This window comes from Jatropha curcas, chromosome 5 (genome assembly GCF_041381405.1).
Source record: "Jatropha curcas cultivar XTBG-Jc1 chromosome 5, XTBG_Jcur_1.0, whole genome shotgun sequence".
NCBI classification, from domain to species: Eukaryota; Viridiplantae; Streptophyta; class Magnoliopsida; order Malpighiales; family Euphorbiaceae; genus Jatropha; species Jatropha curcas.
The window spans coordinates 24,329,663-24,346,070 of NC_143155.1; the positions used below are offsets into that span (position 1 = coordinate 24,329,663).

Below are 16,408 nucleotides of genomic sequence, written 5' to 3' on the forward strand. Positions count from 1 at the left end.
TACTTCCGAAAATGGCGACGAATTTTTCTACTAGTATTGTTTAGTTTAGGTGGGAACGGAATGGGATACAGCTGTGCCCTTTCTTTGCATTTGTCGAATCAGCTTTTTGATCGAAAACAAATAAAGCTAATCGAACTGTATGTACCTAGGGATGGCAATTTTTTGGCTTTTTGTATTTCTCTGTGACTTTGTCCTATTTTTATTACATATTAATATTTTTATTATTGTAAGGTAAGGAGATTGTATGGGTCTTGTCTGCCATTAAGCAGTATATATATATTAATTTGATGCTAATCTTAGCTTTATCATGGTTGCTGAGATCAGCCCACCATCTTTGTCTTCTAATTTAACACTACTTGCATAATGGTTATCTATTTTAACCAAACATGCAGAATTCTCTAGACTCCTGTACTATAATGTACGAAGTGCATGTGCCTAACCACAGTGACTTTTTTATTCATTTTTATACAATTAAGACTTTTCTGCAATTTAAAAAAAAAATGGATGGTTTAATTTCAATTATTGTTTTTAATCTTTGATATACTTGTTAAAATAATATTATTATCATCGGCAGTTAGAAAGTAATAAAAAGAAACAGTTCCTGATAGAGATTTGATAGCACACGAGTGGGCAGTGCACAAGGCGCACACAGAACAAAACAAGCCCGTGGGCGAATTGGTAATTGAGCCACCAAAGAAACGCCTATAAAGAGCCACCAATCACTACTCACAAGTCAGAGCTCCATTTTCAAACACCTCAAAACTGCTACGTCAGCTTGTTTCGTTTTCATCTCCAATGGCTTCACGCACCCTTGTTTTAATGGCAGTTTTTCTTTTCTGCATAGCTCTGCAGGTACACTACACACCTAGAACTACCATTTTCCTCTTAATACTCCAACTGTGATCTTTATTAAAGAAAGTGATTGCAGGTTTCATCTGATTTGGAGATTAATGAAGACCATAGCGGAACTCAGTTGGTCAAAGGAGCTAACAGAAGGCTCCTGCCATTCTTGGGTAGACCGGAACTTCTATCTCCTATACATTACTATTTTACAATAAATAAACTTAAAGATAATGGGTGGTTTGTTTTGTGTGCAGATTGCGGAGGGTTGTGCAAGGTGAGATGCAGTTTGCATTCAAGGCCTAATGTGTGCACAAGGGCATGCGGTACCTGCTGCTTTAGGTGCAAATGTGTGCCTCCAGGCACTTCTGGGAACAGAGAATTGTGCGGCAAATGTTACACTGACATGACGACTCACGCCAACAAGACTAAGTGCCCTTAGAATTATAATAATATGTATTATAGGAACCTCTCTGTTAGTGCTAAAACTTGAAATTGCTAATGTCTAGTTCAGTTGGGTTTATCATGTCAAAATGTATCCTGCTCTGTATGTTACTTCAATGAAGCTTTTGTGCAAAGTTTGGTACTATTCTGGTTTTATATCTCTCTCAGAATCTCACTCTAATGTCCATAGATAATAAGATTGAACTGAATATTAGCAAAGGATGGTATGGTTTGGGCCTTGGGTGGTTGGTGAGGGATCTTAATTTGTAGAAGCTCCTAAAGCAATTGCGCTAATGGGTTGGGCCCTCTACGAGTATACGACTTAAGTGTTGGTCCCAAAAAAGTAGAAGTCCACATGGTTCTGTTTAGTGTTATATATGAGCTGCTCCAAACTTTATAAAAAAAAAAAAAATCGAGGAAAAGATATAGTTAAGACTATAACTCTTTTTCAAATGATCTTTTAGATATATTTAAATCAATCTACTATATTAAGGAGAAGAAGTAAATATTTGTGAAGTGATGGTCATGTTGGTCTTACTAATAATATGAGAAATAGAACGTTTCACCAATTTAACCCATAGTATTAATATTTAGTTAAGTCGGTCATCGGACACTTTTTATTTCACCATTGATTATTTACGCACCTCAACACTTATTAAATAAATTCGAATAAGAATTTTATTTCCATAAAGTGGGTTATTATTGAATGATGAAATTTCAACCATCATTCTATGATTCTAATTCTCATTTTTTCTTACAGTTTTGTCATCTAAATTGATGGAAGAGTGAATGGAAGGAATATGATATTCCTACGCAATCCATCTTTTATTTATCCTTTTCAAACTATCAGCCTGTAATTTTATTTTTTTTGTATATACTTTAAGTTTTATAAGTTCTGCCTTTCATTAAGCATTTAGACTTTATTTGAAAAGCAGAAAAAAAGAAAATAATGGAAGAAGAAATGTAATGGAATATATTTTACATTAAATAATATAATTTTCTCAATTTATTCATTATTTTGATGAGCACTAGAGAAAAATAGTGTTTTTTTTTTTTTTGTTTAATATTTTCTCGCCCTTATAAATAAAAGAAAATCTTTTTCCTTATATTTTTTTTGCATATATATATTCTTAAAAAAATCCTCTATTTCAAACAAATCCTCAATCACAAACTATCTATTCTTCGAGTTACAATCCAAATCTCTACCAAAAATATGCAAAAGAAAACGACAAGTTTGACAAAAAGAGAATTAAATTTGTGGTTCAAAATGAAATATATATTAGTGATTAGGAGGATACGTACAAGCCAATCCAATCCAATCCATGATCTTCAGGTGCAAAGTGTAAATGAGTATACCGCTTGCGTGCGTCATTTAGATGATGAAATCAACGGTGAGAGTGGGATCAGCAGAGAAGTCGGCAACCAATAGATTACCGCCGGAAAAGGCACATGTTGTCTTAATGAATTAGAGAAATCAATTTGACTACCAATTTATGAAGTTATTGATTAGATTAAATTTCATCAATTTGAAGTAGAGAAATTTATCATAATTCTACTATATTGATACATGATAGTGAGCTATTCATGAGTATTTTTAAAATTTACACGTTTATCATAATTATAATTAGTTCAAAATTGGTAGCATTACTTGTCTCACGTGTGTGCAGGTGCTCTGAACTATGCTTCTATGGTTCCTATTCTATTCGTGAACATGCCGAACCAAACCGATCCAAACGAGTAGTCTTAATATGATATTTATTCACTGGTGGTAGGATGGTGTTTGATAAACACAGTTGTATTTATAATTTGTCAGATATAAAAGATTTCTAGATTTTTACGTCTCTCTAGTTCCAAAATTTAAATATGAGAAAAGATGCCCGGCAAGAAAATTAATACATCCTTTGCTTATATATAGAGTGTACTATAGACACTCTTTCTGACAAACAACTCACAACCCAGCAAAAGAAAATGAGAGAAACAGAGTACAAAGGCCATGTCGTTTTGCTTCCATATCCAAGCCAAGGCCACATTAACCCTCTTCTCCAATTTGCTAAGCTTTTAGCTTCCAAAGGTCTTAAAGCCACATTAGCCACAACCCATTATACCGTTAAGTCCATATGGGCTCCAACCGTCACCGTTGAACCCATCTCCGATGGCTTTGACGACGGTGGCTTTTCTCAGGCGAAAGACGGTGACTTATTCCTTAACTCCTTTAAAGTCAATGGCTCAAGAACTCTGTCTCAGCTAATAGAAAAATTCAAATGCTCAAATTTTCCAGTTAATTGTATTGTGTATGATTCTTTTCTGCCGTGGGCTCTTGACGTGGCCAGGCAACATGGAATCTATGGAGCCTCATTTTTCACTAATTCAGCTTCTGTTTCCCACATTTTCTGTCGTTTACACCATGGCTTACTTACTCTGCCTCTGGAGCCAGAGAATATGCCTTTGGTGTTACCTGGAATTCCTCCATTGAACTACTGTGACTTGCCAACTTTTCTCAGGTATCCTGACAGCTACCCTGCTTATTTGGCTATGAAATTGAATCAGTTTTCTGACTTGGACACGGCTGACTGGATTTTTGCAAATACATTTGAAGACTTGGAAAGCAAGGTATGCAAACATATATTTCCCAGAAAAAAAAAATACAAAATAGAAATCAACAACATAACTGCACAAATCAGAGAAAAAAAAATGGCGCGAAAGAGTAAAGATCTCTTTTTTTTTAAAAAAAAAATATTATTTGATTAATTGATATTTTTTAAAAAAAAACTATATTTGTGCTGATCCATATTAATTAATATTGGATTGTATGTCCAAATAGGAGGCAGGAGGCATATCCAAGCTTTGGCCCGCGAAATTGATAGGTCCGATGGTTCCATCTTTCTATTTGGATGGCCGGATTGAAGGGGACAAAGGGTATGGAGCAAGCCTCTGGAAACCACTTGGGGAAGAGTGCCTTAGATGGCTAGAAACAAAGCAACCTCAATCAGTAGTGTATATTTCTTTTGGTAGCATGGTTTCATTAACAGAGACGCAAATGGAAGAAATTGCATTGGCCTTGCAGGAAAGCAACTTAGATTTCTTGTGGGTTGTGAGGGAATCGGAAATGGGTAAACTTCCAAATGGGTTCATAGAGTCAGCCCATGAGAAGGGTCTAATAGTAACATGGTGCAACCAACTTGAAATGCTAGCAAACCAAGCCATTGGTTGCTTTGTGACTCACTGTGGGTGGAATTCCACTCTTGAAGCCTTGAGCTTAGGCGTTCCAATGGTGGCCATGCCGCAATGGACCGATCAGGTGCCTAACTCAAAGTTTGTGGAAGATGTTTGGAAAATAGGGGTTAAAGGGAAAGAAGATGATAAAGGAGTTGTTAGAAAACAAGAAGTGATTAGATGTTTGAAGGAAGTATTGGAAGGAAAGAAAAGCCAAAAAATCAAGAAAAATGCAAGAAAATGGAGAAAGGCAGCTAGAGAAGCAGTCGGTGAAGGCGGAAGCTCTGATAAGCATATTAATGATTTTGTTCAATGTTTGGCATTTGCTAATAGGAGAGGTCTAGATTTGCACTAGTTATCAAATAGTTGATCTTTTTACATTTGGTACTTAAAGCTAGTTCTGTCAATTGTATCTGGTATAATTCCATGCAAATCATATTATAAATTCACAACAAAAATAATAAAAGAATTAAAAAGAATATACATAGATACAACTTAAATAAGACTGCTGCAACATAAAGGTTAAGCTCTAGAAAACTAGCGAAACCGACTATGATATCCTTACACCAAATAGGAAGACATGAGATTCCAACTAATTTTCATGTGGGTCGGCATCGATGCCACAAACCGAAGAAGATCTGGCTTTGCACTAAGAGCAGGGTGAATATTTTTCGACTTCTGATTCAAAACATCAAGGAATTTCGCAATGTTTGGGAGTACGAGTTCCCTGCAATGGAGATGTAACAATGGGACTTTTGACAAGACGCTTCCCTTTTGAACGTCTATGCCTTCTGGTCTCCGCAATTTGTATGGTTTCCCAGAAAATGGCTCAATATCAACACGAGGCATTTGCTTCCATCTCCGATGCATAAACCAACCATACTTGTAATCACCAACAATTGGTGTCCCGAGAGCTTCGGCACAATGCACACGGAGCTTTGTAGATATTGAACAAACAAAATCAGATACAGTTCCAATCATCTTAAGAAGGTACACAATACATAAATAATCAAACAAATCCCACCTATAGAAGGAAAAAGAATCAACCAGCAGCACTTAGCCATTGCTCAAATTATTGGCAGTTACTTTCATTTTAGTAGTGCCAATCACATCAAATAAGGATAACCATTTTAGTAATACCTGATGTTTTCGGCTGGTGAGTGGGCATAGCTCAACCCATGAGCATCCATTTATTGTAGGACCTAACACTCGATATTCAGTTAAAGCTTCTTGGGAAGCTTCAAAACCTGAATTCTGGGCCAAGACAATTCTCTCAGTCTTCCCATCATTCAGAAGCACCTACAATATGCAACAATGATTTAAAGAAAAACCTCACTATCCTTCGAGATGTCCTGAAAGATACCATTTACTGCTTCACCTTCCAGCATAAACACACACACACACATACAGAGACAGAGAAACAGAGAACCTTCGAAAGTGGAGCTCGAATCAAGCCTTCCTTTTCCTTTGGAGAGCCTATAATCAATGCCCAGTACCGTTGACATGTTGCTTGACATGCATCATTCCAATCCTAAATTGCCAGACACATGTCACAGTTCTAAACCAAAAGGAGGAAGCAATAACCATCTATCCTACTATATGTCATATAAAACGCTGACAGTCCTCATGTTACATTACAACATCAATAACATAAATACCTTACAATAGGAATTTGATTTCTTTTGGTCACTAAACATCCACTGAAGATGATCAACACTTTCTTTTGTTCGGCCCATTAAGATGAGACCACTGCTTTCTCTATCAAGGCGCTGCACCTGGTAATTTGCATGATGAGAATAACTACATCAGTAGTTGGAAGATTTGTAAGAATTATAGAAAAACTAATCTAAATTTGAAAAGATAAAATAGAGAGACGATTGAAAATTTTAACATTCATATTTGGACAAATATTTCAAAAATGAACATGAAGCCAGCCGCTGTACAAGTCACTTCCTAGAAGCTTACCAGCTTAGGTCCCTCATCATAATCATATGTCAAAGCTGCAGCTGCCAATGCATCCATGCTATTGTGAACTGGAAGATTCCCCTATAAAAGTAAAATACAAGAATAAATCAACAAAGGCAACAAAATTTGCAAAGACAAATCAATTAGCATATGCAAAATACTACAAATTGGAACCTTTATTGGCAATTTTGGGGGTTTGTTTAGCACGATTATAGCAGAGTCCTAAAAATTTGATAAGAAAATAGTAAAGGAATTAGCAACATATGGATAAGAGAATACAACAGAAATTTCAACATATGCATCCACCAAGGCAAAACTAGCATATGCAAGACATTCAGAATTTTTCTTAGATGAAAAGGAAAAAAAGTGAAATTAAGACATACCTTGTACTTGACAAGCCTCTGTAAATATTCAATCTCATCAGCATTTGGATATAAAGTTCCACTTGGAATGGTGTCAAACCTCTTGGAAATCCTAGTCTCAGCTACTGACACAGGTATGAGAACTCTTGCCCCTACCTCCATGACATCACTAGGCTTAATCTGTGTTGTAGTATGTTCCACCCATATTGTATCACATAAAGTTCAAAGAGATAGATAAAATAGAAAGAAGAAAATTTCAGCATAATTGATTATATTCACGAGTATACCTTTCTCATAAAGGTTTCTCCTCCATGTTGCATACACTCCATTTGAACCTAGTAAGAAAAGGGGTTGAAAGAGACAGATCAAGATGATTAATCAACACAAACAAACACAAAACAGATATTACACGGGACTTGTTTACTCACAAGGCCCCTGTTAAAATGTGACTGTATCACAGAGTCGGGGATTTCATCAAAGTAGTATTTGACCCAGCTAATGGCAGTGACACGGGATGCCACTGAAGTCTTTCCAGGCAAAGGGAGGCCGGGGAATGGAGGTAATGATAAAAGCTGTCGCGGCTTGGGTCCGTCTTTTGGAGAGCCCAAGTAAGCAACATTATTTGAGACTCTAATGACTGGTTGCGCATAGGCAGGAGGTGGTGCAGCTATTCTTGAGTAGCTTCTAACTTTAGATAGCACTCGCTTGCAATGAATGTTCTTCCACATTGTTGTGCATGCTAAAAGATGCAAGATCAAAGAGAGTCCTACAAATACAGAAGAAAAAGAAATTCTGTTTACAGCCAAAGTGTGCAACATAGGGAGATTCTCTGTACTTTGCCCAGACGTTGAATCAAATCAAACATGAAAAAAAAAAAGAGCAGCTTATCCTTTATTTTGATCCTGAGGAGCTGAGGAGGGACCAAGTTGATCTAAGGATAATAATAGAAATAGAAGAAAATGCTATCAGACTATTTATCAAGCTATAGAGATTCTGTCGGAAATCCGACAAAGTCTCCCCTAAAAACTGGACTTAACCACCTGTTTATAATCCACAACTCAATAAACAATTTTTAAAGCTCATCCATTAGGCAATTCACATCAACTAAATCCCATCCACTATTCTCATAATCTATCAATAACTTAATTTCAGTTCAATTCAACTTCATTAATGAGATTACCTAATATATGAGATCTGTAATAGAATACCCATTTCCATTCTTATCATTCTTATAATCAATTCAAATAGTTACATTAATCAACTACGTTATCCTTTTATCATTTATTGACTACGAAGGAATTTACATGGATTAAACTATTCCATTATTAAGCTATTAAGCTATTCTTAAACTACATTATCATTCTTATCGTCCTAGTTCACAACCCAACTTGACATTTAATCAAACTATTCCATCAATGGTTATCCAATACATGATTATACATACCCAATAATCCCTTTAATCTATTAAGCTTAATAATAATAACTTAATCATGAGTTATGCGGCCAAGACTTAAATTCAATAAGTGTTAACTATCTTATAAACTAACCAACTGTCCCTGTCTAATGCTTAACAGTTTCACATCAGTTTCTAATAAATTTCAGCTTCAAAGCCCCAATAATGTAAATTCGGTAATTCGAGTACTGAATGGATTCAACTCGGAAAACTAATTTCATATGCATAATCTACGCGAGAAGCACAATATTGTGAGTGTAGAGGTGTTGGTCACCGGAAACCGTAGCCAGCTGGCGGTGGCCGGAAAATGACCTTCACCAAAAATTGCGACATCACAGTCAAAGTGCTCTGAATTCTATGTAGAATCCTAATTTAAAGTCAATTTCTAATACTCAGGACAATTTCAAGCTTATTCCCAAATTTTCCGAAAATTTAGCCTAATCTTAAACTTTTACAATTTCTACACAGCCTTGCAAAATCGATCAAAGATAATCGACATAGGTGTCTTAGGAAGATGATTAAAGCTCACATTGCCGATTGAAGTCGCCGGAAACGGTTCAGGCGAGTTGGACAGGCGCCGGTTTGCAACCAACCTCTCTCTCTTGATCGATGGCACCACAAAACGGAAGGAAAGTTGCTGTTGAAGTGAAAAACGCGGAAAGATGATCTTTCTCTCCTGGTTAGGGTTCATTCTGGGTCGAGTTCAATCCCCATAGCCGACCGTTATCATGGTGGCAGCAACTTCTCTCCTTCGAATCTCGCAAAGGAGACAGGAGCCACAAATTGATTGAGGGGTTTTGTTCGCAAGGGAGAGACGAGTCCAGATATGGTGGCTACTGGCATTCCTTTGCCGGAGAGGGCCTGAACGGTGGCTGCGTTTGTGAGGGAGAGAGCGTTTTTGCGATTTGGTTCAATTAGCCCCCTTTAGACAATCTCCGGTTTGATTTACAGAAGTACCTAAATTCTAATGATTTTCGTTCGGTTTAGGGCCGGTTTGATGTGGTTTTTAACGGGGTTTACTGATTTCTCTAGACCCTTTTTAAATTAGGCTTGGATTTGGGCCATCTAATTGGAGTTCATCTTGGGTTTTTAGTTCATAGCTCATGGTTTGCAACCTGAACATTTTTGGAAACCTAGTCTAAAAAACGTTAGTAATATTTATAATTTAGATTAGGATTAATATATGCCACATAACTATAATTAAAACTGAATTACCACAATCCGAAAATTCAGTATTCTTTCATGCCTTGGAAAATTTTGCTAAGGGTTTTGGTACATCTATACAAAGTTTGATATATTCCTGAAATGTAGGAAGTGGAAGGTAAATTTTCTTTTTGAATTTATCATAGTTATTTTTAGCTGTACATTTTTTAATACATTGTATAAAACTTTAAGATTGTATATACTATTGTAATTGTATCTTACAAATGTATTATATAAACTATTATAAATATATTATAAATTTATTAAATTATTTATTGTAAATTTAGTATAATATAAATAATTTTGTGGATATATTTTACAGATGTGGTGTAAATTTTAGTATAAAATTCTGCTATGTAAATTATTACAAATTTAACTTAAATTTATAAAATTATTTATAATATAAATTTGCTCACCGCATAAAAGATTATCAGCAGCATCGCGCGGAGAGCCCAAAACCTAGTTAAAACTGAATTACTACTGTCCGAAAATTCAATGCCCCGTAAAAGAGGTTAGTCTAAAAACAAGAAAAACTCTACAACTAAATAGGCTTTTCTCTACCTTCTTTCACGCCAACCTTAGAGAACTAACCAAGGGATAGATTGATGTAGGCTCCATATAAAATCAACGTGTATTTAAAGGATAGTCAACACGCGGTTTGGGTACATGATTACTACGTCGTATGTATTTTATTTTATTTTTTAATTACTAGCGTAAGACATATATGATTATATGACATAGTCGAGTACAATGAACGTTAGGTTTTGTTTATAACATGTATTTAGAAAACAAATTACCTCAATTTCCATTTTACATTTAAAATACAATGATGACCAATCATATATTACACCAATGATGACAATTAAGAAGTGAAATACAAATTCCTTTAGAATATTTTTACTTCTGCTATTTGTTCATACCCTTATAGAGAGATAGAGAGAGAGAAAGGAATTGAAGGGCAAAAAATCTTGAGACTTTACATGTGGAATACAAGGATGACCATTCATATATTGAACTAATCATGAAAATTAAGAGAAGTGAAACACGAATATCTTTAGAATGTCTTTACTCTTGCTATTTGTTTATATCCTTAGAGAGAGAGAGAGAGAGAGAGAGAGAGAGAGAGAGAGTATAGTTAACTTCTACAGGTTTCACATTTATTATATTTTAATGTCAATTTTGACTGAATTTATAATTAATTCGCTAAAATTATTACAATATACAAGATAAAGATAAAACAAGAAAAACTATTAGCCATAGTATTGCATACCATGGAAAATTTCAGCATGGTTCAAAAGGCGTTTCTGAAAAATACGGTGAAAGCAAATCCATAGACACTTGATTCTCATTGAAGACTTGTCACTGTCTAACATTTTGTGAGGACATCAGAATATCTGATATCCGATAAATATATATTTCTAAATAAACAGAATCCGCCAAAGTAGAATAAATTGCAAAAGTTCATACACTAAACAAGAGGATCATATCAACCAATAAGTGAGTTAAGTACTAAATATAATAAACATGCGTGTTATGAAAGATGAAATTCACATGCCCGAGTTCTCTATAAGGTGGCCTTTGGCGTTAATTAATTTCCAGTATGCTAGAAAAACATAAAAATAGAATGGTTGGTCAGAGGGACTGCATTTGCACATGCTTAAATTAGAGTGTGTGTGTGTGTGAGAGAGAGAGAGAGAGAGAGAGAGAGAGTAAAGAGGGATAATACCACTTCCAATGCAATTCATGAAGATAGTACAGCAAAATTTACTACATTATGAAAAACAAATGTAATAATCCATTAGATCAATGACTTCTTTACATACCAAGTTCTTCAGACGCTTGCCATTGCATTAGCTGATGCGTCGCTGACTTTGCCAGAACCTGTAAAGATAAGCCAAGACAAAAATCAGCTTATGTTTTGATCATAAATAACCTTTACTAATCCAATTGACATCTAAATTGCTAATCTTTCATATTTAGACACCTTGTCAAGTAAAAATTTTGGCAGGCATGAGCATTAGCAAAAATTTTAATGCACTGCAACTTTGTGCTCGGTTTCGGAGATAGCATCTGAAAGTAGTTCATCAAATTACAATGGTCAGTTCTCTAGTGTAGTTCTACACATGGAGCACTTCACTAGTGTAATTCTCTTGCACCTTTATTTAGAATTAAGAGTTTAGATTCAACTTCAAGCAATCTGATATATATAATTGAAAAGAAATAAAAAAAAAAAAAAATTGAAATCCCTACCTCTCTTCTTAAGTTTTTTTCTGAAGCTTCTTTTTCTGCTAAAGGCTGATTCCTGTAGCCAAATCAAAGCTTTTTAGCATTGTTCAAGAAGTTGAAAATCAGCAAAGAGTGCATGGACTTAATAAGAACAGAAGAATTTCATAATATATTGCAAGTTATAATTGATTAATTGCTCTAAAAATTGTTTAACCACCCTAACTTATTTTAGAGAACACAAATTACTCTCCCCAACAAAAAAAAGATCTTGTTTCTTTCAATCTGGCTTGACAAACAGGAAAAGGAAATGGTTGGTAAATAACTTGCTGAATTAGAAGTGCAGGTTGGAAATTACCACTGGCTGACCCAGTTTCTTTGCTTGACGAATTGCATCAACAAGATCTCGATTGGATTCAGTGTACAGGCTAGTGATAAGTCCATATAGACCAGCTCGAGCCGTGCGGCCAACCCTGTGCAAGAAATCTACAGCAGAGGTAGCAAAATCTGCCTGGAAAATAATAATATGTCCAAAGTAAGCTTATTTTAATACATAAAATGTGTGGGCAAAAGAAGTTCAATAAAAGATGTAGGAAACTAATCCTCAAAACCCATATAGTTTTAAGGGGATATTAGAGTTCACACGACGAAAGAGGAAAGAAGCCAGCCCAAAGTGTCTTGGAGCCTCATTGATAAACATCAAATTAGTGAAGTGAACTTAAGGTTTAGCTTCAAGTAGAAAGCGGCAATAAACCTTTAAGAGCTTAATTGATGGCTTAAGGCGCGTCAGGATTGAACTAAAATTACGTCTTCCATATCTTAAATTGAGTTATTATTAGAATTCATTAGAAGCCATTAGGTAATGGCGTAATGCAATTTAGTTTTGTCATTCATTTCAAAATTAGATATGATCCTTCAACAATCAAAACTTAGAGAAGACTTCTGGTGGTTGTATCTTCCATAGAGAATAAAATTCCAATTCATCAAATTGCGCTGTCATTTGATTGTCAAATCCTTGGCATATTTTTATCAACAATTATAATTTTATGTTCTGAATTTTTCTTCAGAAACTGAGAATTGCTAGGGTTTCCTGTTGCGATCAAAATAAAACAAACTCATAAATCAATTATCCTATTATTAGTCAATAGAAGAACCTGGATAACATGTGACACATTTGGAACATCAACTCCACGTGCAGCAGCATCAGTGCATACAAAGATTCCACCTTTCTCTCGGAAATCCATTAATGTCTTTGCACGTTCCTCCAAAGAGGTGTCTTTATGGTAACGATAGCATTCAATCCCTGCTCTCTCCAATATTTTAGCCACTGCTTCAACAGCATCCACAGTGTTTGCAAAAACCATAGTTCGACTTGCACCAACATCAGATCCAGATCCTTGGTTCACAGCATCTATTAGTGCATCCACTTGGGAATCAACTGTAACTTCAATCCACTTATGTTCCAACCTGGGAGGAAAAGAACCATGAATAACCAACAAAATCAACTTGCTGTATCATGGAATAGGCCGAAATTGAGCAGAATGTAGAGTAATGATGTTAACAAATTTAGCAGTTACGTGTTTAGAAATTCATATGATGATATAAAATTTGGAGTCCAATCACAAAGCAGACAAATCACAACTCATTTGCATGTCATTGAGATCACTACTAATTAGTGGTTCAAATTGGAAAGTCTAACTCATTATTGCCACATGGCAGAATGAAGTCAAAAAACAAATCAGAAACAGTGTTATCCTTCAAAATTAAGATGATAAGACCAAGGAAAGGCATCATGATCTAAAAGAAATGGCAAAAAATTATCATTTAAATACCAGTCGCATCAGGGTTATGGCGTTTTAAAGGCTATCACCCTACTGTGTATTCAACCATTGGAACAAAAGGCTAAGAGTTTTCTGCAAGAGCAATATAGTGCAAATAGAGTGTAATGTTCCCGGAAGTGTAACAGAAATCGGAATGTTCATGAAACAAGTATGTAATTTAATAAGCATAAGGATAATTCATCGTTTATTATCTGTAGAAATTGAAAAATCAATTCTCTTATCGCGCACAATGATTATAGTTTCCTGCACTGAAATGGAGTAGCAACCATTGAATAGAGAACGAGCATAATAAACCCATTATTCAGTATAATAAAACCATTATTCAGTATGATGTGAAATATTATTTCAAGTAACTCAGCTGATGTCAGGAAAATGCACATGGACCATTTCATGCAGAGAATTCCTAAATGTGAAATTTGTTGTTTACTGCAGATTTAGATTCCTATCTTCCATGTTAGTTCATTACGTATAGTGACTAGTATTCAATAAATCTGACAGTTGCCAACAGTAATCATTGGTTGCATGTTATACATTCTTGAATTTATAATATGAAAAAGAAAATAATAGTAACTAGTAACTAATAAGAAGCACAATAGAATGTGGCACCTAGGGTTGTGACAGTGTAGATAGGTTCCACTAATCCAATTGGCATCTCGAAACATCCGTTTCAACACTGCTCCAGCAGTTTTCTTTCCGTTAACTGGTAGGGTGGCTGCAATGAAAATGTACTGCTTACTGCGCAAATAATCTTTTCTTACTCTCCTCCAGCCTTTTCTGTTGATGGACCCCGCTTCACTTTCTGCTTTCAAGTCAACTTCAATATCATCTTCAAAATCTCCATCCTCTTCTGCGATAGATTCATTTTGAAGTCCCTCTTCATCTTCCAAGCCATTCTCCCCATGAGAATCAGAATCTGATTCCACTCTATCCTCATGTCCAGATTTATTTACTTCAGACAATTGCTTTTCATCAAAACGGAGCATGTTTATTAGTCGGATAACCTGATTCTGGAAGCTCCCACAGAGAAGCATGTCTGCTTCATCAAAAACCTGCCAAATTATAGCCACTAATTGAATCAACAAATCATATCACTGCTCAAGTAACCATTGTCAAACATGGGTCCATTGGCTAACAATAATAAAAATGAGGGAAGGAAAAGTACCACATATTTCACACGACGAATAAAATTAAACTTTCTCTGTTTTTTGGGGTCAATATTATTTAGAAGAGCAGCTGGTGTTGACACAATAATATCTGGCTGATTAACTGGCCATCCCTGCAGTCAAAATATCTTCAGTCAACCAACTCTTATTAATTCATAAACCTTAAAATTTACAAAGGGCATCTTTCAGTAGCAAATTTCTAATCGGATGATAACAATAAGGGCAATGGTACCTGTCGGCCACAGATGGCAGTGACTTTAAGCAGTGGTTCGCCATTATCATCACAAAGACCACTAGCCATTCGAACCACTTGTTCACACAACAATACATTTGGGCAAAGAACCAAAGAAAGTCTATCTGACGGGTTTAATCCTTGATCAGAGACGGAGTCTCTATTATAGTCCAGTGGATTGTATAACTTGTCAATTAAAGGAACTAGGTAGGCATGTGTTTTACCACTACCAGTCTCAGCTGCAACTACCACATCCTTCCCCGAGAGTATTGCCGGTACGGAGTTAGCCTAATATGCAAAACCAGAGTGAAATTATAAACTTCCATCAACAGGCAAAATTTATTAGCGATTATAAACATGGGAATCAAGCAAACCTGAACTAAAGACGGTCTTTCAAGGCCAGCGTTAGAGATAGCACGGCAAAGCCGATCAGATAAGCCCAAAGAAGCCCACGAAACGCCTTCTTCGGCGAAGAACGTGTCGGTTCCCCCTTTATCAGGGACAACAGCGGTGGCTGAAATGGAAAAACGCCGATTACCTCTTCCATAGGAATTATTAAGCGAAAAGAAGCGAATTCTGAGAGAAGACGATGGAAAAAATAAAGAGGATGGAGGAGAATTAGAGAGATAAGAATAAGAGTGCTTCAATTGTGACAGTAACAGTGTAGACGAAGATGATAGTTTGTACAAATGAAGCATTGAAGCAGAGCGACAGACAAGCATTTGTTTTCTATTTGGAGTTTCTGTTTATAGGTTTTGGTGGCGATGATTTTGAATGCAAGCGAAGAGGCGAGAGGTAGGGGAAGATTATGGGTTTCAGGGGCGGGGTTTAAGGATAGAGTATAAACCCCTACCATCTGCTGCTTTCTATATGTGGAATTGTGGATATGGCGAAACGAAGCCGTGTTAAACCATCATCCATCATTTCCTAGAATTCTTTAAACTACCAGTAAAATGCTTTCTGATTTTGAGAGGACAGAAATTTTTCCTTGCAGTAATACAATTAATTTAAATAAATAATTTGCAAAATAATTAAAACAAAATTATTATAATTCATATGACTTTGTTTTTGTTGAAACTGTGACCTTTTTGTTAAATTACTTCAATAATTTATTTTAATATTTTCTATAGAAAAACACTTATTATGATTTACTAATAGTTTATATTTTTTATCTTATAAAAAATTATTTTTTCAAATTAAATAATTTACCCTTATTTATGGAAATGATTTTATTCAATACTCTCATATTTTTTATAAGATTAAAACATATATTATAATTTTGATATTTATTTAATTCAATATATTATCCTTTTCTCACCTAGCCCTGCCGTAGTGGGAATGGAAATCTCAGGTTAATTAATCACTCGTAATTTTTTCAATTATAACTACAATAATATTTCATTTCATACTTTATATCGTAATTTTATGAGTTGCAATCCAATAAACTCATCATATTTTCATAAATTTGA

At 35.3% G+C, this 16,408-nt stretch overlaps 4 protein-coding genes across 8 annotated transcripts; 2 read left to right on the forward strand and 2 right to left on the reverse strand.

Annotated features, from left to right (window-relative positions):
• The first annotated feature begins 693 nt into the window (after positions 1-693).
• LOC105649837 (snakin-2) lies at positions 694-1,429 on the forward strand. Its single transcript, XM_012236643.4, has 3 exons — positions 694-852; positions 929-1,013; positions 1,098-1,429. The coding sequence occupies exons 1-3, from the start codon at positions 796-798 to the stop codon at positions 1,280-1,282; spliced, it is 327 nt and encodes a 108-aa protein (XP_012092033.1). The 5' UTR covers positions 694-795; the 3' UTR covers positions 1,283-1,429.
• A 1,666-nt stretch (positions 1,430-3,095) lies between these two features.
• UGT74B1 (UDP-glucosyl transferase 74B1) lies at positions 3,096-4,904 on the forward strand. The gene is made up of 2 exons (XM_012236644.4): positions 3,096-3,894; positions 4,106-4,904. Exons 1-2 carry the CDS (start codon positions 3,253-3,255, stop codon positions 4,850-4,852), a joined length of 1,389 nt encoding a protein of 462 aa, XP_012092034.1. The 5' UTR covers positions 3,096-3,252; the 3' UTR covers positions 4,853-4,904.
• Positions 4,905-9,385, reverse strand: LOC105649839 (RNA pseudouridine synthase 3, mitochondrial). 2 transcript variants are annotated; one of them, XM_012236645.4, is made up of 10 exons: positions 8,807-9,382; positions 7,253-7,590; positions 7,112-7,159; positions 6,846-7,004; positions 6,637-6,684; positions 6,463-6,543; positions 6,156-6,272; positions 5,927-6,028; positions 5,638-5,796; positions 4,905-5,433 (listed from the first exon to the last, which is right to left on the reverse strand). In XM_012236645.4, exons 2-10 carry the CDS (start codon positions 7,550-7,552, stop codon positions 5,059-5,061), a joined length of 1,389 nt encoding a protein of 462 aa, XP_012092035.1. In that variant the 5' UTR covers positions 7,553-7,590; positions 8,807-9,382; the 3' UTR covers positions 4,905-5,058. The 2 variants fall into 2 exon arrangements, with proteins under 2 accessions (XP_012092035.1, XP_020541305.1); XM_020685646.3 differs by lacking the exon at positions 6,637-6,684 and having other exon boundaries at positions 8,807-9,385.
• Positions 9,386-10,797: 1,412 nt separating this feature from the next.
• EMB3108 (DEA(D/H)-box RNA helicase family protein) lies at positions 10,798-15,877 on the reverse strand. Of its 4 annotated transcripts, XR_002286175.3 has the most exons (10): positions 15,314-15,877; positions 14,940-15,227; positions 14,707-14,820; positions 14,151-14,593; positions 12,858-13,170; positions 12,062-12,214; positions 11,731-11,782; positions 11,465-11,550; positions 11,304-11,361; positions 10,798-11,083 (listed from the first exon to the last, which is right to left on the reverse strand). XR_002286175.3 is itself a non-coding variant. In XM_012236647.4 (9 exons), the coding sequence occupies exons 1-8, from the start codon at positions 15,659-15,661 to the stop codon at positions 11,312-11,314; spliced, it is 1,761 nt and encodes a 586-aa protein (XP_012092037.1). In that variant the 5' UTR covers positions 15,662-15,877; the 3' UTR covers positions 10,798-11,083; positions 11,304-11,311. The 4 variants fall into 4 exon arrangements, 3 of the variants coding, with proteins under 3 accessions (XP_012092037.1, XP_012092038.1, XP_012092036.1); XM_012236647.4 differs by lacking the exon at positions 11,465-11,550; XM_012236648.4 differs by lacking the exon at positions 10,798-11,083 and having other exon boundaries at positions 11,191-11,361; positions 15,314-15,876.
• Positions 15,878-16,408: the final 531 nt, after the last annotated feature.